We start from the raw sequence: 16791 nt of genomic DNA, 5'->3' as shown, positions 1-16791 counted from the left end.
TAAGCTACACTTGCTGTAGCTTCATGTTACTGTGCAAACATCAGAGCGGTATCTCACTACTTTTAGAAAGCCAGAGTGGCAACAGCCGAAGCATCAAGAGTTACATGTTGGTTCTTTGAGCTGCTGAACTCTGAAATCCATTTTCTCGCCAGACTAATTTGGACTTGCGCTTTTTTGTTTTATGATAATTTTCCCTTTTTTTTTTCTCTCTCTCTCTTTTTGAAAACACCCTGTGCGCTCCACCCTCTGTCTTCAGTTGGTGTTTGACATGCTGGTCCTGCAAAAACACAACACAGAGATGACGGTGGCGGCAGGAGAGGCTCTTTACACGCTCGTGTGCCTGCACCAGGTGAGTAATAAAACTAACCAGTAAAACCGGGGCTGGAGTCAGGATACCCCAGCGATTTTAATCTGTCGGTTCGCTGAACAACCGGTACTCTGCTTTGGTCCTGTTGAATTTTTCTCGCACTGTAAAGTAGCTGAAGGCCTTCAGGATGATTGAACTCTTCCTTTTTGAAGACGCCCAGTCTGGGCTTTTGTGCAGCTTTTTAAAGTGGAAATTCTTTAAAGTGGAAATTTATAAAGTGGTCAAGGGGTCAAATGTAGAAGGACCTCAGAGCGACGCCCACGATCGAGTGGTTATTGGTAAATTCTGTCTTTGTCTCAGCCAATGTTTGGACATTAAGTTTCCTGTCGGTTGTTTTGTTGCGCTGTCTGTTAGGACGCCTGCATCTGCTGTCCGACGGGATTCTCTGCTTCTGTCCACTTTATTTGATTTATCTGTAACTTTGTTTCTGCCGAAACTGTTGAGTAAACCAAACGCAACACGAGAAATGTCTTCACAGGAGACGTTGGCCTCCTGTTTCTGCCCCATGTTTAAATGTGAGATATATATTATATATTATATTATATATATATAATATATACAGACACACACATAGGACAATGAGCTGCTCACTGCACCAGAGAAGCAGGGAGTTTTGGTAAATGCCACCAGGCGCCCTCTAGTGCCTGGTCTGCACAAGCACAGCTCCAGTCTGAGGGTTTGTCAAGTCAACGATGTATCTGAGTGTTTAAGAAAGCGGTCAACTGCCAGATCACCCATTTATATACTGCCTCTGAATGAATGTCGGGTTTTTTTTTTAATTGCTGTTTTGGAACCCAACCTCCACCACCCACGAGGGCTGAAGACTTGACTTACAGTTTATAGTTGAGTTTTGTTTGTGATTTCGGCTTCTTTTTTTTTCTTCTTCTCGTTTGTATCCATTGTAGTGAAAACAGGCCAGAAATTAAATTACTTTTTAAATGATATCAAACAATATCCCGGTTATAATCAAGTAAGAGTGGTGGTATGTACACAAACGCAGAAACACACACTAAATCTGTACAGTCCAGACTCCTCTAATTGACAGTGTCTACTTCTTTCATTTTAATTCTCTCTTTTTTTATTTTACTGAGGCATTTTATGGCTTTATTAGACCAGCTAGAGAGAGAGAGATGGGGAGTGACGTGCCACACAGACCTGAACCAGGACCGTTGCAGTTCATGGTCTCAGACCTCAGTGCTTGATTTTTGAGGCCAGAACCGATTGATCGATATCTGATAATCATATATCAGCCGAAATTTGTCTCTATATAGACAAATATCTTTAGAAAATGAATAGCAAGTGATTTTAAAATGCCAGACAAATAATCTCTTGTGTCAGCCTCACAATTGTGAGGATATGGTTTTTTTGTCTAATGGTAAAGTAAACTGAATATTTTTGGGTTTCGCACTGTTGGTTTTCTTTTCAAGGACGACTTCACCTTGGGCGTCAGGAAATTTTCACATTTTATCGAGAATAATCGAGAAAATAATCACCAGACTAATCAATAATGGATGTGATAACAGTAATAATTTGTTGCAGCCCTAGAAATTTTGGATAAGGATCCTTAAATCTGATTATTAAAGAACTGTAATCATCTTATTGGAGATACATCGGATCAATGGTAAGTAGCAAGAACTAGGTTTGAGGTCATTTAGAAACGGTGTCACGGCTACGTAGTTTGTCCACCATGAGAATTGGTCTCTATAAAAAAACATCTAAGGGATGTTTGTCGCTCTCCTCTGTCAGGCGGAGTACTCGGAGCTGGTGGAGACTCTGCTCTCCTCTCAAAGAGACGCCGTCATCTACCAGCGGCTGGCCGACGCCTTCAACAAGCTGACGGCCAGCAGCACGCCGCCCACCATGGACCGAAAACAGAAGGTCGCCTTCCTCAAGAGCCTGGAGGAGTTCGTGGCCAACGTGGGCGGCCTGCTCTGCGTGAAATAACCACTGGAAAACCGCCTCCGCCTCGAATCATCGTTTTGAAAAGCAACCAATCAGAGAGACCCCCCACCCCCACCCCACCCCACCCCACCCCCGCTTCATCCCTATGAACTATGGGTAGAGGAGACAGCTCCTGAGGACCTCTCTGTCTCTGCACCTGCAGGGGAATCCATCTCATATCTGAATGTTGACCCTGTTTACACCTCCTGGGATTTCTTTTTAGTCCCCCCCCCCCAAAATCCCACCCTTCTAACTTGATTGACAGACTTGATGATGATGATGATGATGTGGTAACCATGGAGACTGAACTCCTGCCCTGTTGGACTGAAGCGACGGAGCGCTGACCAACATGACGACGAGAGGCGGAGCAGCGGCTGATGTTGAAGGGGTCGTCCTCCCCCTCCACCTCCTCACGTGCCTGGAGGCCGCCGGAGCGTGCGCGCGCACGTGTACGCACGCACGCGCGCACACACACACACAGTTACATTGAGGGATAACAGGTTGCTGTTATTGAAAAGTGAAGGAGAAGTTTTTTCCAGTGTGAGGTTTTGCAGATGAAGATATCGGAGGGGCCTTGGCAACACACACACACACACACTCGTCATTTTAACAGTTTCAACTCTGCCACACACACACACGTCGCCCCAATCCTTCCCAGAGTGCCTTTGTTTTGTTCATCGTTCTGTGTTTGTGTGTGTGTGTGTGTGTTTTTGTGTGTGAATTATGTCCTACATCTACTGACAACAAATTTCGACTGTGCCTGCCGTTCGCCAAAAAAATGCAGCAGATGCACGCACTCACAAACACACACACGCAGACACGAACACGCACGTGCACACAACGTTCACACACGTGAAATGTTGCCATGACGACAGAGGTATAGCCGGCCCGGCTGTCTTTGGGCTTGCTGAACCACACAGCACAGGAGGGCGTTTGTTGTTTGTTTGTTGGCGATGACAGAAAACCAAAATCAGATTGTGTTTCACTAAAGGGTGTACACATATATATATATCTATATATATATATATGTGTGTATATATATGTTTTCAAACCAGAAACCATGAGAAATGTGCATTCAAAGAAAAAAACAAAACAGACTGAAATGTTTTTATATGCCAGTTGGCGGCAGGAAGAGTCGCATGAGTTCAACGTATGAATTCAGCTAAAGAGGGAGCAACTTTTGTCTGTTTTGACCTTTTTGCAGTTTGATATTTTGGATTGTAGTATTATGTTGCAGCCCCCTCCCTCCGGACGGACGTAGGCCCGCGAGACGGATCGAGGCCTCTAAACTTTAGCAGATTAATATCGGTAGTGGTTTTTTTTTTTTTTTTTTTCCTTCCTTCTTTTCTTCTTCCTACAGCAGCACATCCACCGTATCACTCTTCAGCACACACTGGATCGAAGCAGAGACTGTTGGGAGTTGAAGGACAGCAATAACAAACCAAATAAAAAGGAGCAGAGCCACTTGTTGAAGCATTATGTTGGAGACAGATTCTTCCTCGTTCAGAGCACTATCCTGGTTATTGTAGAATGGCTGTTTTGTTAATGAAGTGTAAAAGTGTACATAAACTTATTGTATAAAATGTTTTGGCCTCTGCATTTTCCTTTACATGTGTTGTGTCTGTTTGTAATGTCTTTTGTCTAATTTAGTAATAAATAAAGTTATTGATTATACTTTTTGTCCCACAATACTAGTCCAGCAGCTATTCTTTAAGATAATAATTATTCTGGATTTTGGCGGTAAAACATTTCTCTTTGGACTAATGAAATGAATAACAGACACAGTTACACACTCAAAGGATCTGGATTTGCTCTCTGGACTTGAAACTTAATCGACTCGGACAGCTGTAAATATTCCTGACGTTTCCTCTGTGTGTGTGTGTGTGTGGGGGGGGGGGGTTCACAAAATACCGAGTTTGATTCGGTATCTTGATGTTGGTGTCGCAATTTAATGTTTTTCTCTACAGCAGAGTGAACCAGGATGAGTTACATTCATTTTATAAAAGCTCCATATTAAACAAGAACACATTTTTAGTGGCAGAGGAAATCGAAGACTGGTCTTTCTCAAATCTGAAGAGTGTTTGATTGTTTTTACGTACAAATTTGATGCTTCATAAGTTAGTGGATGCACACCCCGTCCTGAGCAGATGCCCCCCAAAAAGACCATGTGTGATGTCAAATAGTACAATTTTTAACACAGGTAAATATTCGTCCACACAATTTCTTATGTAACTGCATCTAATGCTTTGGCTTTAGATAACATCATTTCAGAAAATCAAACCTGCATTTTATCTGCCTCTGATATTTGACAATTTCCTCAGCTACATTCCTTGGTTCCTCTGAGAGTCTTCTACATTTCATTATTTGGACCCTTTATGTTTCATCCAATTTCACAAACATAGCTGAAGAGTTTTTGTTTTCCCACAGATGAAAAACAACCAGTGTATGTGTTTGTGCACTGGTCATATTTGACCATGAAGCTCTGTTTTTTTTTTTTTCTCTTTCCGTAGCTGTTGAATGTTTGTCCCCATATGAAAATTACAGATTTATTAGCAGGTGCCATATTTTGTATTTTGTTGGTGGGTCAAATTGTGTTTGGATCTCAGATTGTACCTTTTAATTATTCACTGACAGACCAATAAAATCAGCGAGTGTGTGTGTGTGTGTGTGGTCCAACCAAAGACAGTGTTAAACATTGTAAATGCAAAGTACAATCACTTTTTAATGGGGAGAAATCAAACACAGGACAAGGAAAGCAAAGAAGAAAAATGAATGCAAGAAATAAACATTCCAAAAAGACAGACTGAAACCAAGTATTTTCAAAAAATTTAGTTATATTAAATTGTGTTTTGACTCCTTTTGTTTTATGAAATTTCAGCGAGTTTATCCAACCTGTAAAATCATGACGGAAAAGAGGAAATATTGGTAATCTTTCAGGAAAAACGACATTTGTGAGTAAAACATTTTCCCATTTGAATCGTTACAGTAAAATAAATCACGCGGTCTTTACATTCAAAATTATTATTATTATGACATCTTTAATAGAAGTTTAAAGTCGCGTTTGTAATGTTGGAAATGATTCAAAAATTTGACCATCAAGTTCCAACTAAAAAATAGGTGAGTGAAACCAAAACAATAATTGGGATAAATTTAACGTAGGATTTTTAAATTTTTATTTCTCCGGCCTTGTTGACTATACAGAGTCGGTAGAGCCTGATGGTGATTACATCTAAAAAAAATTTCTAAAATTATTATTCACATTTGTAAAGTTTCATCAAAAAGCAGATGAGAGATGATTCTCAGCCAGCAGCTGTTTTAAATCTGAGTGGTTTTCGAAGCAGTACATCCCCTGAGGCTACTGAATAGTAAACCTCCGGCACGTTTGGGTGATTATTTATGGTTCGCATATTTTCAATGTGTTTAGGTTATTTAATCTGTGAACTGCAGATCCTCTGCACTCCAGGTGCATGGTTTTCAGCCGTTCAATCTACAAGGACTTTTTTTTTGTCCTTGAAGTCCAGCATCCCTAGATCCCCCTTCAGATTTCCCTCCGGCCGGACCGCTTCCGCTTCATCCCAGTCCAGCTTTTAGATATTGTACATGGAAATTATAAACCATCTCTTATGAAAGGAAAAACAAAGCTGAAAAACAACAAGGACAATGATACTAAAAGTAAGACTAAAATACAGTGAAAAAATAAATACATAAATACAACATAATGTAGTTATAACAGTTAATTTTGCATATACTCGTTTTATTTTGATGAGATTTCAGAGATTTTATTAAAAATCTGTGAATGTGGAAGGAAAAGAGACCCTTTTTTTTTTTTTCAAAGAAAAACTACATTAATTTCGCATTTAACTCTTTTGTCCCTGCGCACGTCCCCTACTGTCTGCCATGCACGTCATCGTCCCGCGACTTGTCACATGGTGACAACACAACCCGGGTCTCCCCGGCACCGGTTTCTGGTCGGGTGGGTTCGCTTCTGCTTCGTATTTCTGAGAGGGTCCGTGTGAGTCAGCGGGAAACCTCGTCGGTGAAGTGAGCGAGTTTCTTTCCAGCAGGTTTGTTTGTTTTTAATCGGTTGTCGCTGCTGCTTTTCCCTTTCGCCGTGCGTCCGCTCGTCGGGGAGAAACGGCGGCGGAGGAAGGATTCGGATGGAGCCGAAGCACGTAAACGGGGAAACGCGCTCGAAGCGCCAGAAGCAGGAGACGTGAATGCGGTCTTTACCGCTGCGTTGACGCGTGGGCAGCGTCTCACCGCCGCGGCTGCTGGAGATGCGGCTCGTTTCCGACACTCGTATGAACAGTGGTGTGGGCGCGCGTGTTTCACGTGTTTCGTCGGTCTTTGCACCTGCGGCAAATCCTTCGAGTGTTTACGAACTGCGCACGTTTCATTTCACGAACTTAAAAAAGAAAGAAAGTAAGAAAACAGACAACCAGGCGGTTCGGGCACCGGGTCAGTACTCAGTAGACCCGGAACTGCATCCGGAATTGACCCGTATTTAGTGGTGTCCAAACTTTTGCACACGCCACAATTAATGTTTACTTGTTTTTTTTGCCTATTTTTTTAAGTTCATGAAATATATATTTTTTTTAAGTAAAGGCGCCTTAAGATGTGAAGAAGGGCTCGTCTTCATGCCTGTTTGCTGCAGGGGTTTGTCCTTCCGTCTCTTTGGCCTCGGGAACCAGCAAAATAGGACGCTCGCTCACCGCCGCCGGCCTTCAACCGTGGATGAATCCGCTGACGACGAGCCGAGGCGAGGCGACGCTTTCAGTCTGCTCGCGCCCGCCAGTCGGTCCAAAAACAAAACAAAAAACCCGGTTCTCCCAGAAGAGGCGAGACCCTGGCCACAGAACCGTTTCAATAAGTCTAAACGACACGACACCAGAAGTCAGGCACAAACCGGACCACACAGAAAACCCAGCGATGCACTTCCACATTTTGATGCCGATGCGTTTGTACTTCTTCTTTGGTGGGAGTTTGAATTCGCGACTGTTACCGTTACTGGTACCGGGTGTGAGTTGAAGTGAAGCGGAGTCCCTCCTCCTCCACGGCAGCCGGACCGGGACCCCTCGGTCGTCGGGTTGGATTGATTCGTAACTTCCCCGCCAGCTCGAATGAACCGGTGTAAAAACACGTGAGCCATAATCTGAATTTCCTTCCCTTTTAGTTTCAGCTCTTCTTCTTCTTCTCCTCCTCCTCCTCGTCGTCTTCCCCTGCTCCGCCAGCCATGAGCGACAGCGACGACGACGACGGCGTCCCGACACTGTCCGCGCACACTCTGGCCGCCCTGCGGGAGTTTTACGACGAGACCGGGACCGGTGCGGCTCGGGGCGCGACACCTTCGGGCCGGTTCGCTGTGGGGGCGGTGGAGGAGGACTGGGTGAGTCCACCGGCTTCGGGGACCAGGAGACAGGAAAAAACCGCCCCCAGCGGATAAAGAGCTGCAGGACATCTGAACTAAAATCCATCAATAAACAGCTCATTAACATGCATAACTACAGACGTCTTTGTTGCCTTATAGAGTCTGAAAATTGAAATGAACGATACGGCGTGAAATGTGAAATGTTGATGGTTTGGAGCTGTTTTTAACTACATTTTCTAAGATAAGGAGTTAGGAAGTTTTAACAAATTAATCAGAAAAAAAAAAAATCACTGATACACTAATGGGTAATGAAAGGAACTCTTGGTCATGTGGAGCCTTAGGTATATACAGGATTATTGTTATAGTGTAAATAACCCTGCCCTCAGTTCACACCTTTTAATAGATCACTTAAATAACAACATTTGAGGGATCCCTGGTAAGTGAATTAGTCCTGAAACAATTAGTAGATAAACAAAAACAAACAAAAAAAATTCATCTCCAGCAACGTTGATCGCTGATTAATAGTTTAAGTCGTTTGTCCTGCAAAAATGAGCTTTTGACTGTTGCTGATAATGACTAGAGTGATAGGATGCAGCCCCTAAACAAAAATATTGGCTACATCAATTAGTAAATTGGGTTTAAACTTTAAAATGTCAGTATCGGCATCATCACATCAATAATCGACTATTGGTCAGGTGTAAGTGTAAATGTTACTTTTAATGTTGATAATATTGATATGGGTTCACACTGTCACTGATACCTGTCTGTGTGTGTCCGTCCACCAGCGGATGAGTCAGTTCTGGTACAGTGACGAAACAGCGAGTCAGTTAGCCGAAGAGGTCGTACGTGAAGCTGGAGAGGGAGGCAGGTAAAACCGCGCGCATACACACACACACACACACACACGATACCTTCACCTTCACCTTCATTTTAGAGCAGTGGTGGAGCCCCTCACAGTGTAGATAAATGAAGATAAAACCAGAGAACTTATCTTATATAGCAACAGACAAGAGTGGAGGCAGAAAAACACATTTCTGAAACAAAAAAAATCAAAATTTGGCTCCACTGTAGACGTTCAGGCGCAGCTCTGTGTGTAGGTGACCTGTGTTTTGACAGAGCTCAGAGCCTGAAACACAGTCACTGATGTTACCGGCCTAAAAACAGAAGAAAATACATCCGAAGACTGAAACGATGCTTCGGGTTACATGTAGCCTGAGAGACAGGCGACAGAAGAAGTCTCTCTGAGGGAAACTGACACTAAAGCTGGATGTTTACCCTTCGTTTTGTAATAGGAACATGGAAAATTCACAGTTTTAGAGCTTCGTCGCCAACATGTTTATGACAGAGTTTTAAGCAGTTTTTATTAGCAGTAACTAAATACATTTACTCAGGTATTGTACTTAAGTATAATTTTGAGGTACTGTGATGCTACTTTATACTTCTACTCCTCCAAATATCAGAGGGAAATACTTTACTTTTTACTGACAGCTGTAGTTATCACGTTAATTACACAATAAGATTTTACATGTAAAAAAAAAAAAAAAAACTACAATAACCTTTATAAAATACATCACATTGTTAAGGGTTAAACCAGTGGTTGCCAACGTTTTTGGCTTGTGACGTCTTAGAAAAAAGCGGCGTGCAGTTGGGGCCTCTCGCCACATTTCGGATGTCCGAGCAGTTTCTACCAAAACGACATTTCCCCATCTAAAGTTCACGCACGGTTTCACCTCAAAAACAGTTCGAGCCTCAAAGAGGTAAAATGATCCAATATCTCATCAAAAAAAAAAAAAAAGCAAAAGGCGTCAAAAATCCAAAAAATGGAAACAAATTTGTGCTTCAGAACTTTCTTTCCTCTCCCATTAATCATCTCCCAACCCCTCCCATATATCTGGTGACCCTTTGAAGGGGCCCGACCCCTGGGTTGGGAACCACTGGGCTAAACCACTTAACTGTATATAAAGTAGTTTAAACCAGCTCCACCTCCGGCAGCTACAACAGTAACATGCTTCTTACACATTGATGCATCAGTATTAACAGTCAAATAATGTCATATTTAAAAATGGATCAGTCACAGGGACGAATCCAGTTCTTCCTCTTTGATACTTGAACTACATTTTGCTGATGATACTTCTGGACTTTTACTTAAGCGGGATATTTCATATGAAAGATCTGAGTGCTTCCTCCCCCACTGGTTTTAAGTCTCAAGTGCCCTAATGTTTGTTTTTGCTCTCAGGATAGCGTGTGTGAGTGCGCCCAGCGTGTACCAGAAGTTGAAGCAGGGTGTGGTGGACGGTTCAGACCGGGTGTCTGCTGTCGTGTTGGAGTACGACCGCCGCTTCGCCGCCTACGGAGATGAATTCATCTTCTACGACTACAACGAGCCGCTGTCTTTTTCGGCCGACGTGGCCCCTCGGAGCTTCGACGTCGTCCTCGCCGACCCGCCCTACCTGTCCGAGGAGTGTCTGAGCAAAGTGGCCAAAACCATCGAGTACCTGAGCAAAGGCAAAGTGCTGCTGTGCACAGGTGAGAGGAGGGAAGGGCTCTGGTGTCGGCACGTGACCCCAGACTGCGCCTCTCGTGTATTACCGTTATTTTATCCGGTCACAGAGATAAACGTCCGTTTTTCTGAGAGCTTCCACAACCCACACCGTCGATCAGCAACATTTACTGCAGTTTTGAATGTATTTCCAGAATCCTTAAAGACTCTTCTGTCTGTTTGGATCAAAGTGTTCCATCAGTTAAAATTTCCTAGAGCCGGACGTGACGTCTCCAAATGTCAGGTTTTGTCCGACCAACAGCTCAAAAACCCAAAGCTTATCATCTTACCATCATGTATGACAAAGGAAAGGACTAAATCCTCACATTTGAGAAGCTGGAACCAGCAAATGTCTGAATTTTTCCTAGAAATTAGTAAAATGATTATTCCATTATTAAAATAGTTCCTGATTGATTCTCTGTCAATCAGTTAATCGACAAATCATTGTAACTCTATTTTCTTCAAACACAGCGATAGCCTGAAATAACCTACTGTGTCCTCCATTATTTATTATTTTCACACATAATTACACGCTTACATTTTTCTTGTGTCGTACATAAATAGAAAGGAGATGTGTCTATTCTGTCTAATGCGTATGTGTACATTTTATTTTCAATTAAGAAATAAAGTCACAACTCTGGGAATTGGGTTAAAACCAAGCACTAAACAATTTTCTGGGTCTTTCAAAGTTTGTTGAGGGTTTCTCTTTCAGAAAAACGGATGGTTGTGACATGAACATAGTGATGAATGAATACTTGAGAGGCACAGGCACGGGCGAAGAGAGACTGTATTAGATCTATGGTCCATATCATGAGAGGAGAAGAACCAAAGAAGGGTCGGTTTTTCCTCAAGACAAAGATTTTGTGGTTTTTACTTCGGCAGCACAGGTGCTGTGTGATATTCGGGGGGTGATTTTTAAACTGTAACCACACAGAGAAGAAGTAGGACCTGAGCCTTCTGGTGTCTCCTGTTTCAGGTGTTATTTTATTTTATTTATTTGACACCTGCCAGCAGAAGTGCTTTATAGAAAGATAATGAACGACAATATAAAAAATAAAAACACCTCACATTAGTAAACGCTTAAAATGTGCTTATATCTGCTTACAATTACATTGTAGTGTTTTATAAACTACTTAATGTTTGCATATTGTTTATAAATGCTAAATAAGGGGACTTAGTAAAGTGTTAGCTGTAATTCTAATTGCAAGTGTTTTTTGGTTTAAGAAAAATGAGACAATCCCGGTGTAGCTGTCTGACACTTTTTTTTGTTCTCAAGTTTTCCAAGTCCTACACAAAGCGGCTTTAAACTAAAATCACTCATGTTCCATTTAAAATTTTGATGGAACAACTGACTTCCTGTTATTTGAGCCGCTTTTTACATCAGATTGTTGCGTCCGGTTTGTTCTGCAGGAGCCATCATGGAGAATCTCGCCAAAGAGCTTCTGGGCCTGAACATGTGCAGCTTCCTGCCGAAACACAACAGAAACTTGTCCAACGAGTTCCGCTGCTTTGTCAACTATCCGTCTCGCCTGCTGTCCTGCTGAGGAGTCGAACCCCCGTCGGATCGATATCTTGACCGTTCGGAGCGGAGACAGCAGGACCCCGATGGACGGAGGACATCACACAGACATTTCACAACTATGATTAATACTTAACAGTGACAAATGCACTTGGGCTTGTGGGGGGGGGGGGGGGGGAGATAGTTTACCGACTTACAGTGTACTGTAAGTCGGTAATCAAGCAAAAACACTAAGTATTTAGTGATTTCAGCCTCTCTAATGTCAGGTTTTGCTGATTTTCTGTGATTTATATCATTGCAAATTAAATATCTTTCAGTTTTGGATGCTGTTCCGACAAAGCAAGCCATTTGAAAGACGCCACCTTGGGCTCTGGGGACGTGTGATAGGCAAGTTTCACTCTTTTCTGACATTTTGTTGATTATTTTATATGAATCAATTAAAGGAGAGCTCCACCAATTTGACAGATCAAGATCAGTTTACTCATTGTGTGGAGTATGACCGATAAAAAACATGTGTATCCACCTTAACCGCAGCCCCGTGACACCTTGTTCGGACTATGGGCCACGACCTCTGATTATTCCTTTCGCTGAACCGGCAGGGATCACGTATGACCCGGTTCGGGCGTGATCCGTCTCTACTCCCACCCAATGTGTCGGTTAGCATCACTGACCGACACATTTCTGTTGCTGAACAAACCAGCAACAGGAAGAGCTAATGAGAGTCAAAGGAGATGAAGAGTGTGTGTGGGGGACTCAACTTTAACTTGAGTCCTTGACCAGATTTATCGCTCCCCATGCCTCCAGAGAATAAACCTCCTCATCAGAAGAAGCAGAGAAACACCAACCGCTCGGTATTTAGCAAGAAGAGTAGGAAGAACTTTTTTTTTTTTTTTTTTTTTTTAAAGGAAAGTTAATGTTGTTTATAGTAGATGTTTATTTTCTCGCCACCTTTAATGAGTACATGATCTCACCGGCTGAGAAACCACTGCCATAGAACAAACATGGAACCAGTTCCTGGACCCTGAAAACGCAAAATGAGACTGGGAAATAACCCAGTGCTTGATTTCTGTTGTACAGTAACTGTGAGAGGCGAGCTCACTCTTTGCAAACTGATGAACTTATCGTCCAGAAACGTCACTAACGACTGCCAAACTCTGATTCACTGAGTCTGGAGAGGTGGGACAAAGCAGGTTTTAAATGGAGTGAACTGAATGTTTTGGAACAACTTCCCAGTTTTAATATTTTAAGTTAATTACAGTTTTCAGATCAGTATTAGGTCAACACGCTTTCTGTCAACACTCGGCAACCAAAGAATGTGAGTTAATTTAAAACATGATGTTATTCACCCGAACCATCTCAACCATACCTGTCTTAAAATTGATCACAGGGCATTTAATGCCACTTTCTGTAGCTTCCTTGTAGATTTTTATACATGATCTTCATTCGTATTCAACATCCAAGAGATAAGATCATTGAAATAAGTGATTATTTAATAGGACAAACTGTCTTTAAAAAAAACAAGGGTCAAGCAGTTTTTGTTTTGAAAATTATGAAATTAGGTTCTGGACAAGGTGGGTTTTTTTTTTCTTTTCTTTTGGTACAATGCTGACAATCATAATATGTGAATATAATTCAAAATAAAATGTGAAGGTGTCTCATTAAAATCCACTGCTCACTTTTATAGTTGAGATTATTTTCATTTTTCATCAAAATACATCTGTTTATGTGTAGAACATGTTTCGTCCCAGTTCTCAAGAATCACTGGATTGTGTGTTTTTGTTTTTTTTTGTTTTTTGTGGAAACACATATTACATATATGATATTGTATTGTTTTGATGATGTTATTAAAGTGTGTATTCCCAGGTTCCCCCTGGTGCACAATTTGCGGTTGATCAGGCCATTGATTATAATGCGGACTTTTATTTCATAGGATGGTATTTGTTTGTTTAATTTTCAAAGGGTTGATCCACCCGATTTACAAATAAACATATTCTCATTTATTTCCAGTTGTGTCCTGTAATGCAGATAGTTTTATGGTTTTATTGGGTCAAGGTCTCTTGAGATTTCTGCCTCCACCCCAATGCAACAAAAAAGTCACCTTGTTTGTGGTGCGGAAATCTCACAGACGAATTTCTCAAAACCTCAGCAAATGAAACGCAAAACTATCTGAGAGGTAAGTGAGATATGCTCTCTGTACTTTGGCTGAACCGACCCTTCAACTGTCATCATTTTAGGCCCCTTCTCTCCAGTCCATCCAATTCAACAGGTGCAGTTTGCTGTACTCGTATTTTGTATCCTCGCACAACTGTGGCCAGGGCAGCTTTGCCAAGTCAGAGTCAATTCCAGGTTTCAGTCCAAATCGAGGTCAAATCAAGCCAAGAATGAAAGTGGATCAAATGAAGCCCCCCATTTCTTTCCAGACGTAAAAACATTTCGGGAGTTTACCACGGATGGACAGAAATGTAAATCAAACCCTGTATCGTCCAAATATTCAGCGTGCACTAGTTTAGGGACTGTTACAGGTGCTCCTGCTTTGCATGTGTAATCGTTGCATCTACATATTTTGCAGTGCCAGTGGAAGAAAAAGAAACCAGCAAATGTGGACCCGGTGTAGAAAAACTCATCTGGAGCACCCCTGCCCTGCTTCCCTCACACTTTCTTGCCTGCAGACATGTGCTGTCCGGCTTTGGGCTGTGCTCTCTCCAGGCTCTGGTTGCGGTTGCGGTCGTCCCGCTCTTTCTCCAGCAGCGGCACACAGGTGCATCCCACGGCGACGGAGACGTAGATCTCGGCGTAGGAGTGGCGGCCGCCGACGCAGGAGCCCGTCCTCCTCAGGACGACGGAGGGAGCGTAGACCGGAGTGCTGCGGTGCCGGTCGCTCTCCTCACCGTACGGTCCGATCAGGCAGCCTTTACACAGGCAGTAAGCCTCGGGGATGTAGCGGGGATACCTGGTCGGGTTGTACGAGATCCTGCAAAGATGAATTCGACACGTGAACATTATAAACTAGGTCTGCAAAGCTTTTGTAAGAAAACATTGTATTGTGCGATTCCAACTTTCTGTTCAACTCAGCCACCTTCAGTTGTCACACAGTGTTGTTTCTCATGTGGTGACTGACATGAATCTTGTCCCTGGCTGCTGAGCACAAAGTCAGTGTGTTACTTCAAATCAGAGGCGTCACTGACCAGAGCGTGAGGAGCACTAGAGGCCAGGAGAGGCAAACTGAAGGCCACACAGAACAATGAAACTGATGGGATACCAAAAAAAAAAAAAAGGCGCAACATGTTCTTAATAAATTGAATTTAGAATATTCTACCAAAATATACCAAAATTATATTGCACACACACACTATGTGCTCATATAACCTGGCGTCTGGCCAAAAAATGTATTTACACACAAAGGACATTGTTACAGGGATTTGCGTACGACCGTAAGAATAGATTATAGTTTTGTCTTTGGTGTAAACCTTCTTAAATGATCCTGTGATGTTTCTGTCACAGCCTTTGTAAAAATGAACAGTTCTTATATAGATTTTCAAGATTTTTTTTTTGGTGTGTGATAAAATCATTTATTTCTAGTGTACTTTATATTTTGAATTGAGAGGAAAATTTGAATATTTCCTGTTGTCATCATTTGTACATTTTGAAATAGAGACCCATTAAAACTTGTATTAAATCCTCCCACTTAGCGAAACCCCCATTTGTGACTTCATACACAAAGCGACATTTCGGATGTTGGTGGTGTTCAGGCGCTGCTACGGCTTGGGGCTGTAAGATATTTGGATTTCAGAGGCCTGTCACTCACAAAGCTGATCTGATAAGGAGGCTTTTCGAGTTGACCTGAAAATGTTAGAATAACCTTGGAGGAAGTTAAAAACTCAGTTCTGCGCCAGTAATTCTGCCAGTGGAAGTTGAAATACACACTTAACACTGTTATTAATAATAACACCAGATTATTTGTGTATCCACACCTGAACCAGTTATGGAAGCGTTTTCATGACAAAATAGCATATGGTGAAGGTTTTGTTGAATGAGTGGAGTATAAATTGGAACCTTGATATTCTCCCTTTTTTTCCTTTTCTTTTTTAATAAAAACAGTGAGGCTGGTGTTTGACTTTTTTGAATACAAATAATCTATAGACCCGAGATAAGAATTGATCACAGTGCAAACTGAAAATTTTCATTTTATGAGTATTCAGAAAAAAACTTAGCAGGCTTACACACTAATGACTGCGTGAAATGAATATTTTACCAGCATTAGCAGCACATAATGTTGAAACGCTATTCGCTTTCTGCTCCACCTGCTCTCACCTGTAGGCCCAGGGGGAGATGCTGAGCAGGTTGACCGGGAGGTGGGTCTTGCTGTCGGTCGGGGACCGCGCGGTGGTTGGGCAGGTCAGGTTCAGTTTGTCCTGCGGCTCCAGCTCCAGGGCGTGATGAAAAGCGCTCATCACTCCGACCGAGAGCCGCCCGAACATCTGCTCCAAGATCTCCTCGGGCAGGTCCAGGCAAGACCGGGCCCTGGTGGCCTTCTTTCGTACGCGCCTCGCCCCGGCCGGCCGGCCGAGGAGCAACACAGCCAGGTGCAGCAGCAGCAGCAGCAGCAGCAGGACGCGGATCCGACGCGGCATCGCTGTGCGCTTCTCGGTACGCTGTTGTGCTAGGACGCGTATCTACTGGAAAAAGGTTTCCCTGCCTTTCTTAAAAGATGACAAGTAGATTATCTAAAGACGAGAGGCCTCTGTTAACGAGCCGGCTTGTACCGTGAACAGGCTACCTCCCTCTGTTATAGTCCAGTGAAACGCTGGAAGCGCTGTAAAGCGAGCGGCAGGGAAACAGTCCACAGTCCTGGCGGGGAAACCGAGGCACAGGCGCGCCGCCAGGGAAACTGCGGAAACATTTTGGCACCGCGCGTCGCCAGGAGTAATAATTGCCTCGCAATTAGAAAATGATTACCGCGTTGGGAGCTTTACTCCTTCAGCTTTCTGCTCAGGGCCAGAAAATGCCACCGAGAACCTTTTTCCTGTTGCTTTTCTCCAGCGACGAGTGCGTAAAAT

The 16791-nt window shown here is 42.9% G+C and overlaps 3 protein-coding genes across 4 annotated transcripts in view; 2 read left to right on the top strand and 1 right to left on the bottom strand.

Moving 5' to 3' along the window:
• The window catches only part of xpo4 (exportin 4), a 64780-nt gene extending 61144 nt beyond the window's left edge, over nt 1-3636 (top strand). Inside the window, exons 23-24 of the mRNA XM_040148063.1 lie at nt 257-349; nt 2114-3636. Of these exons, the coding sequence (XP_040003997.1) occupies nt 257-349; nt 2114-2311 (291 nt within the window). The 3' untranslated portion in view covers nt 2312-3636. The remainder of the gene's footprint in view (nt 1-256; nt 350-2113) is intronic.
• Nucleotides 3637-6196: 2560 nt separating this feature from the next.
• eef1akmt1 (EEF1A lysine methyltransferase 1) lies at nt 6197-11898 on the top strand. Of its 2 annotated transcripts, none has more exons than XM_040148065.1 (5): nt 6197-6372; nt 7540-7694; nt 8462-8544; nt 9913-10202; nt 11626-11898. In XM_040148065.1, the coding sequence occupies exons 2-5, from the start codon at nt 7542-7544 to the stop codon at nt 11757-11759; spliced, it is 660 nt and encodes a 219-aa protein (XP_040003999.1). In that variant the 5' UTR covers nt 6197-6372; nt 7540-7541; the 3' UTR covers nt 11760-11898. The 2 variants fall into 2 exon arrangements, with proteins under 2 accessions (XP_040003999.1, XP_040003998.1); XM_040148064.1 differs by having other exon boundaries at nt 7482-7694.
• Nucleotides 11899-14305: 2407 nt separating this feature from the next.
• Nucleotides 14306-16518, bottom strand: il17d (interleukin 17d). The gene is made up of 2 exons (XM_040147542.1): nt 16046-16518; nt 14306-14705 (listed from the first exon to the last, which is right to left on the bottom strand). The coding sequence occupies exons 1-2, from the start codon at nt 16363-16365 to the stop codon at nt 14384-14386; spliced, it is 642 nt and encodes a 213-aa protein (XP_040003476.1). The 5' UTR covers nt 16366-16518; the 3' UTR covers nt 14306-14383.
• Nucleotides 16519-16791: the final 273 nt, after the last annotated feature.

This window comes from Xiphias gladius, chromosome 16 (genome assembly GCF_016859285.1).
Source record: "Xiphias gladius isolate SHS-SW01 ecotype Sanya breed wild chromosome 16, ASM1685928v1, whole genome shotgun sequence".
Taxonomy (NCBI): domain Eukaryota; kingdom Metazoa; phylum Chordata; class Actinopteri; order Istiophoriformes; family Xiphiidae; genus Xiphias; species Xiphias gladius.
The sequence above is the reverse complement of the archived record's forward strand: the minus strand, read 5'-3'. Positions and strand labels throughout refer to the sequence as shown.

Bases quoted from the DNA above. Each gene is read 5' to 3' on its own strand.
- eef1akmt1 (XM_040148065.1), top strand. From the start codon at position 7,542: ATGAGCGACAGCGACGACGACGACGGCGTCCCGACACTGTCCGCGCAC. The intron at 8,545-9,912 runs GTAAAACCGCGC...TTTTGCTCTCAG, and splicing joins GAAGCTGGAGAGGGAGGCAG to GATAGCGTGTGTGAGTGCGC. The intron at 10,203-11,625 runs GTGAGAGGAGGG...TTTGTTCTGCAG, and splicing joins CAAAGTGCTGCTGTGCACAG to GAGCCATCATGGAGAATCTC.
- il17d (XM_040147542.1), bottom strand. From the start codon at position 16,365: ATGCCGCGTCGGATCCGCGTCCTGCTGCTGCTGCTGCTGCTGCTGCAC. The intron at 14,706-16,045 runs GTGAGAGCAGGT...TCATCTTTGCAG, and splicing joins ATCTCCCCCTGGGCCTACAG to GATCTCGTACAACCCGACCA.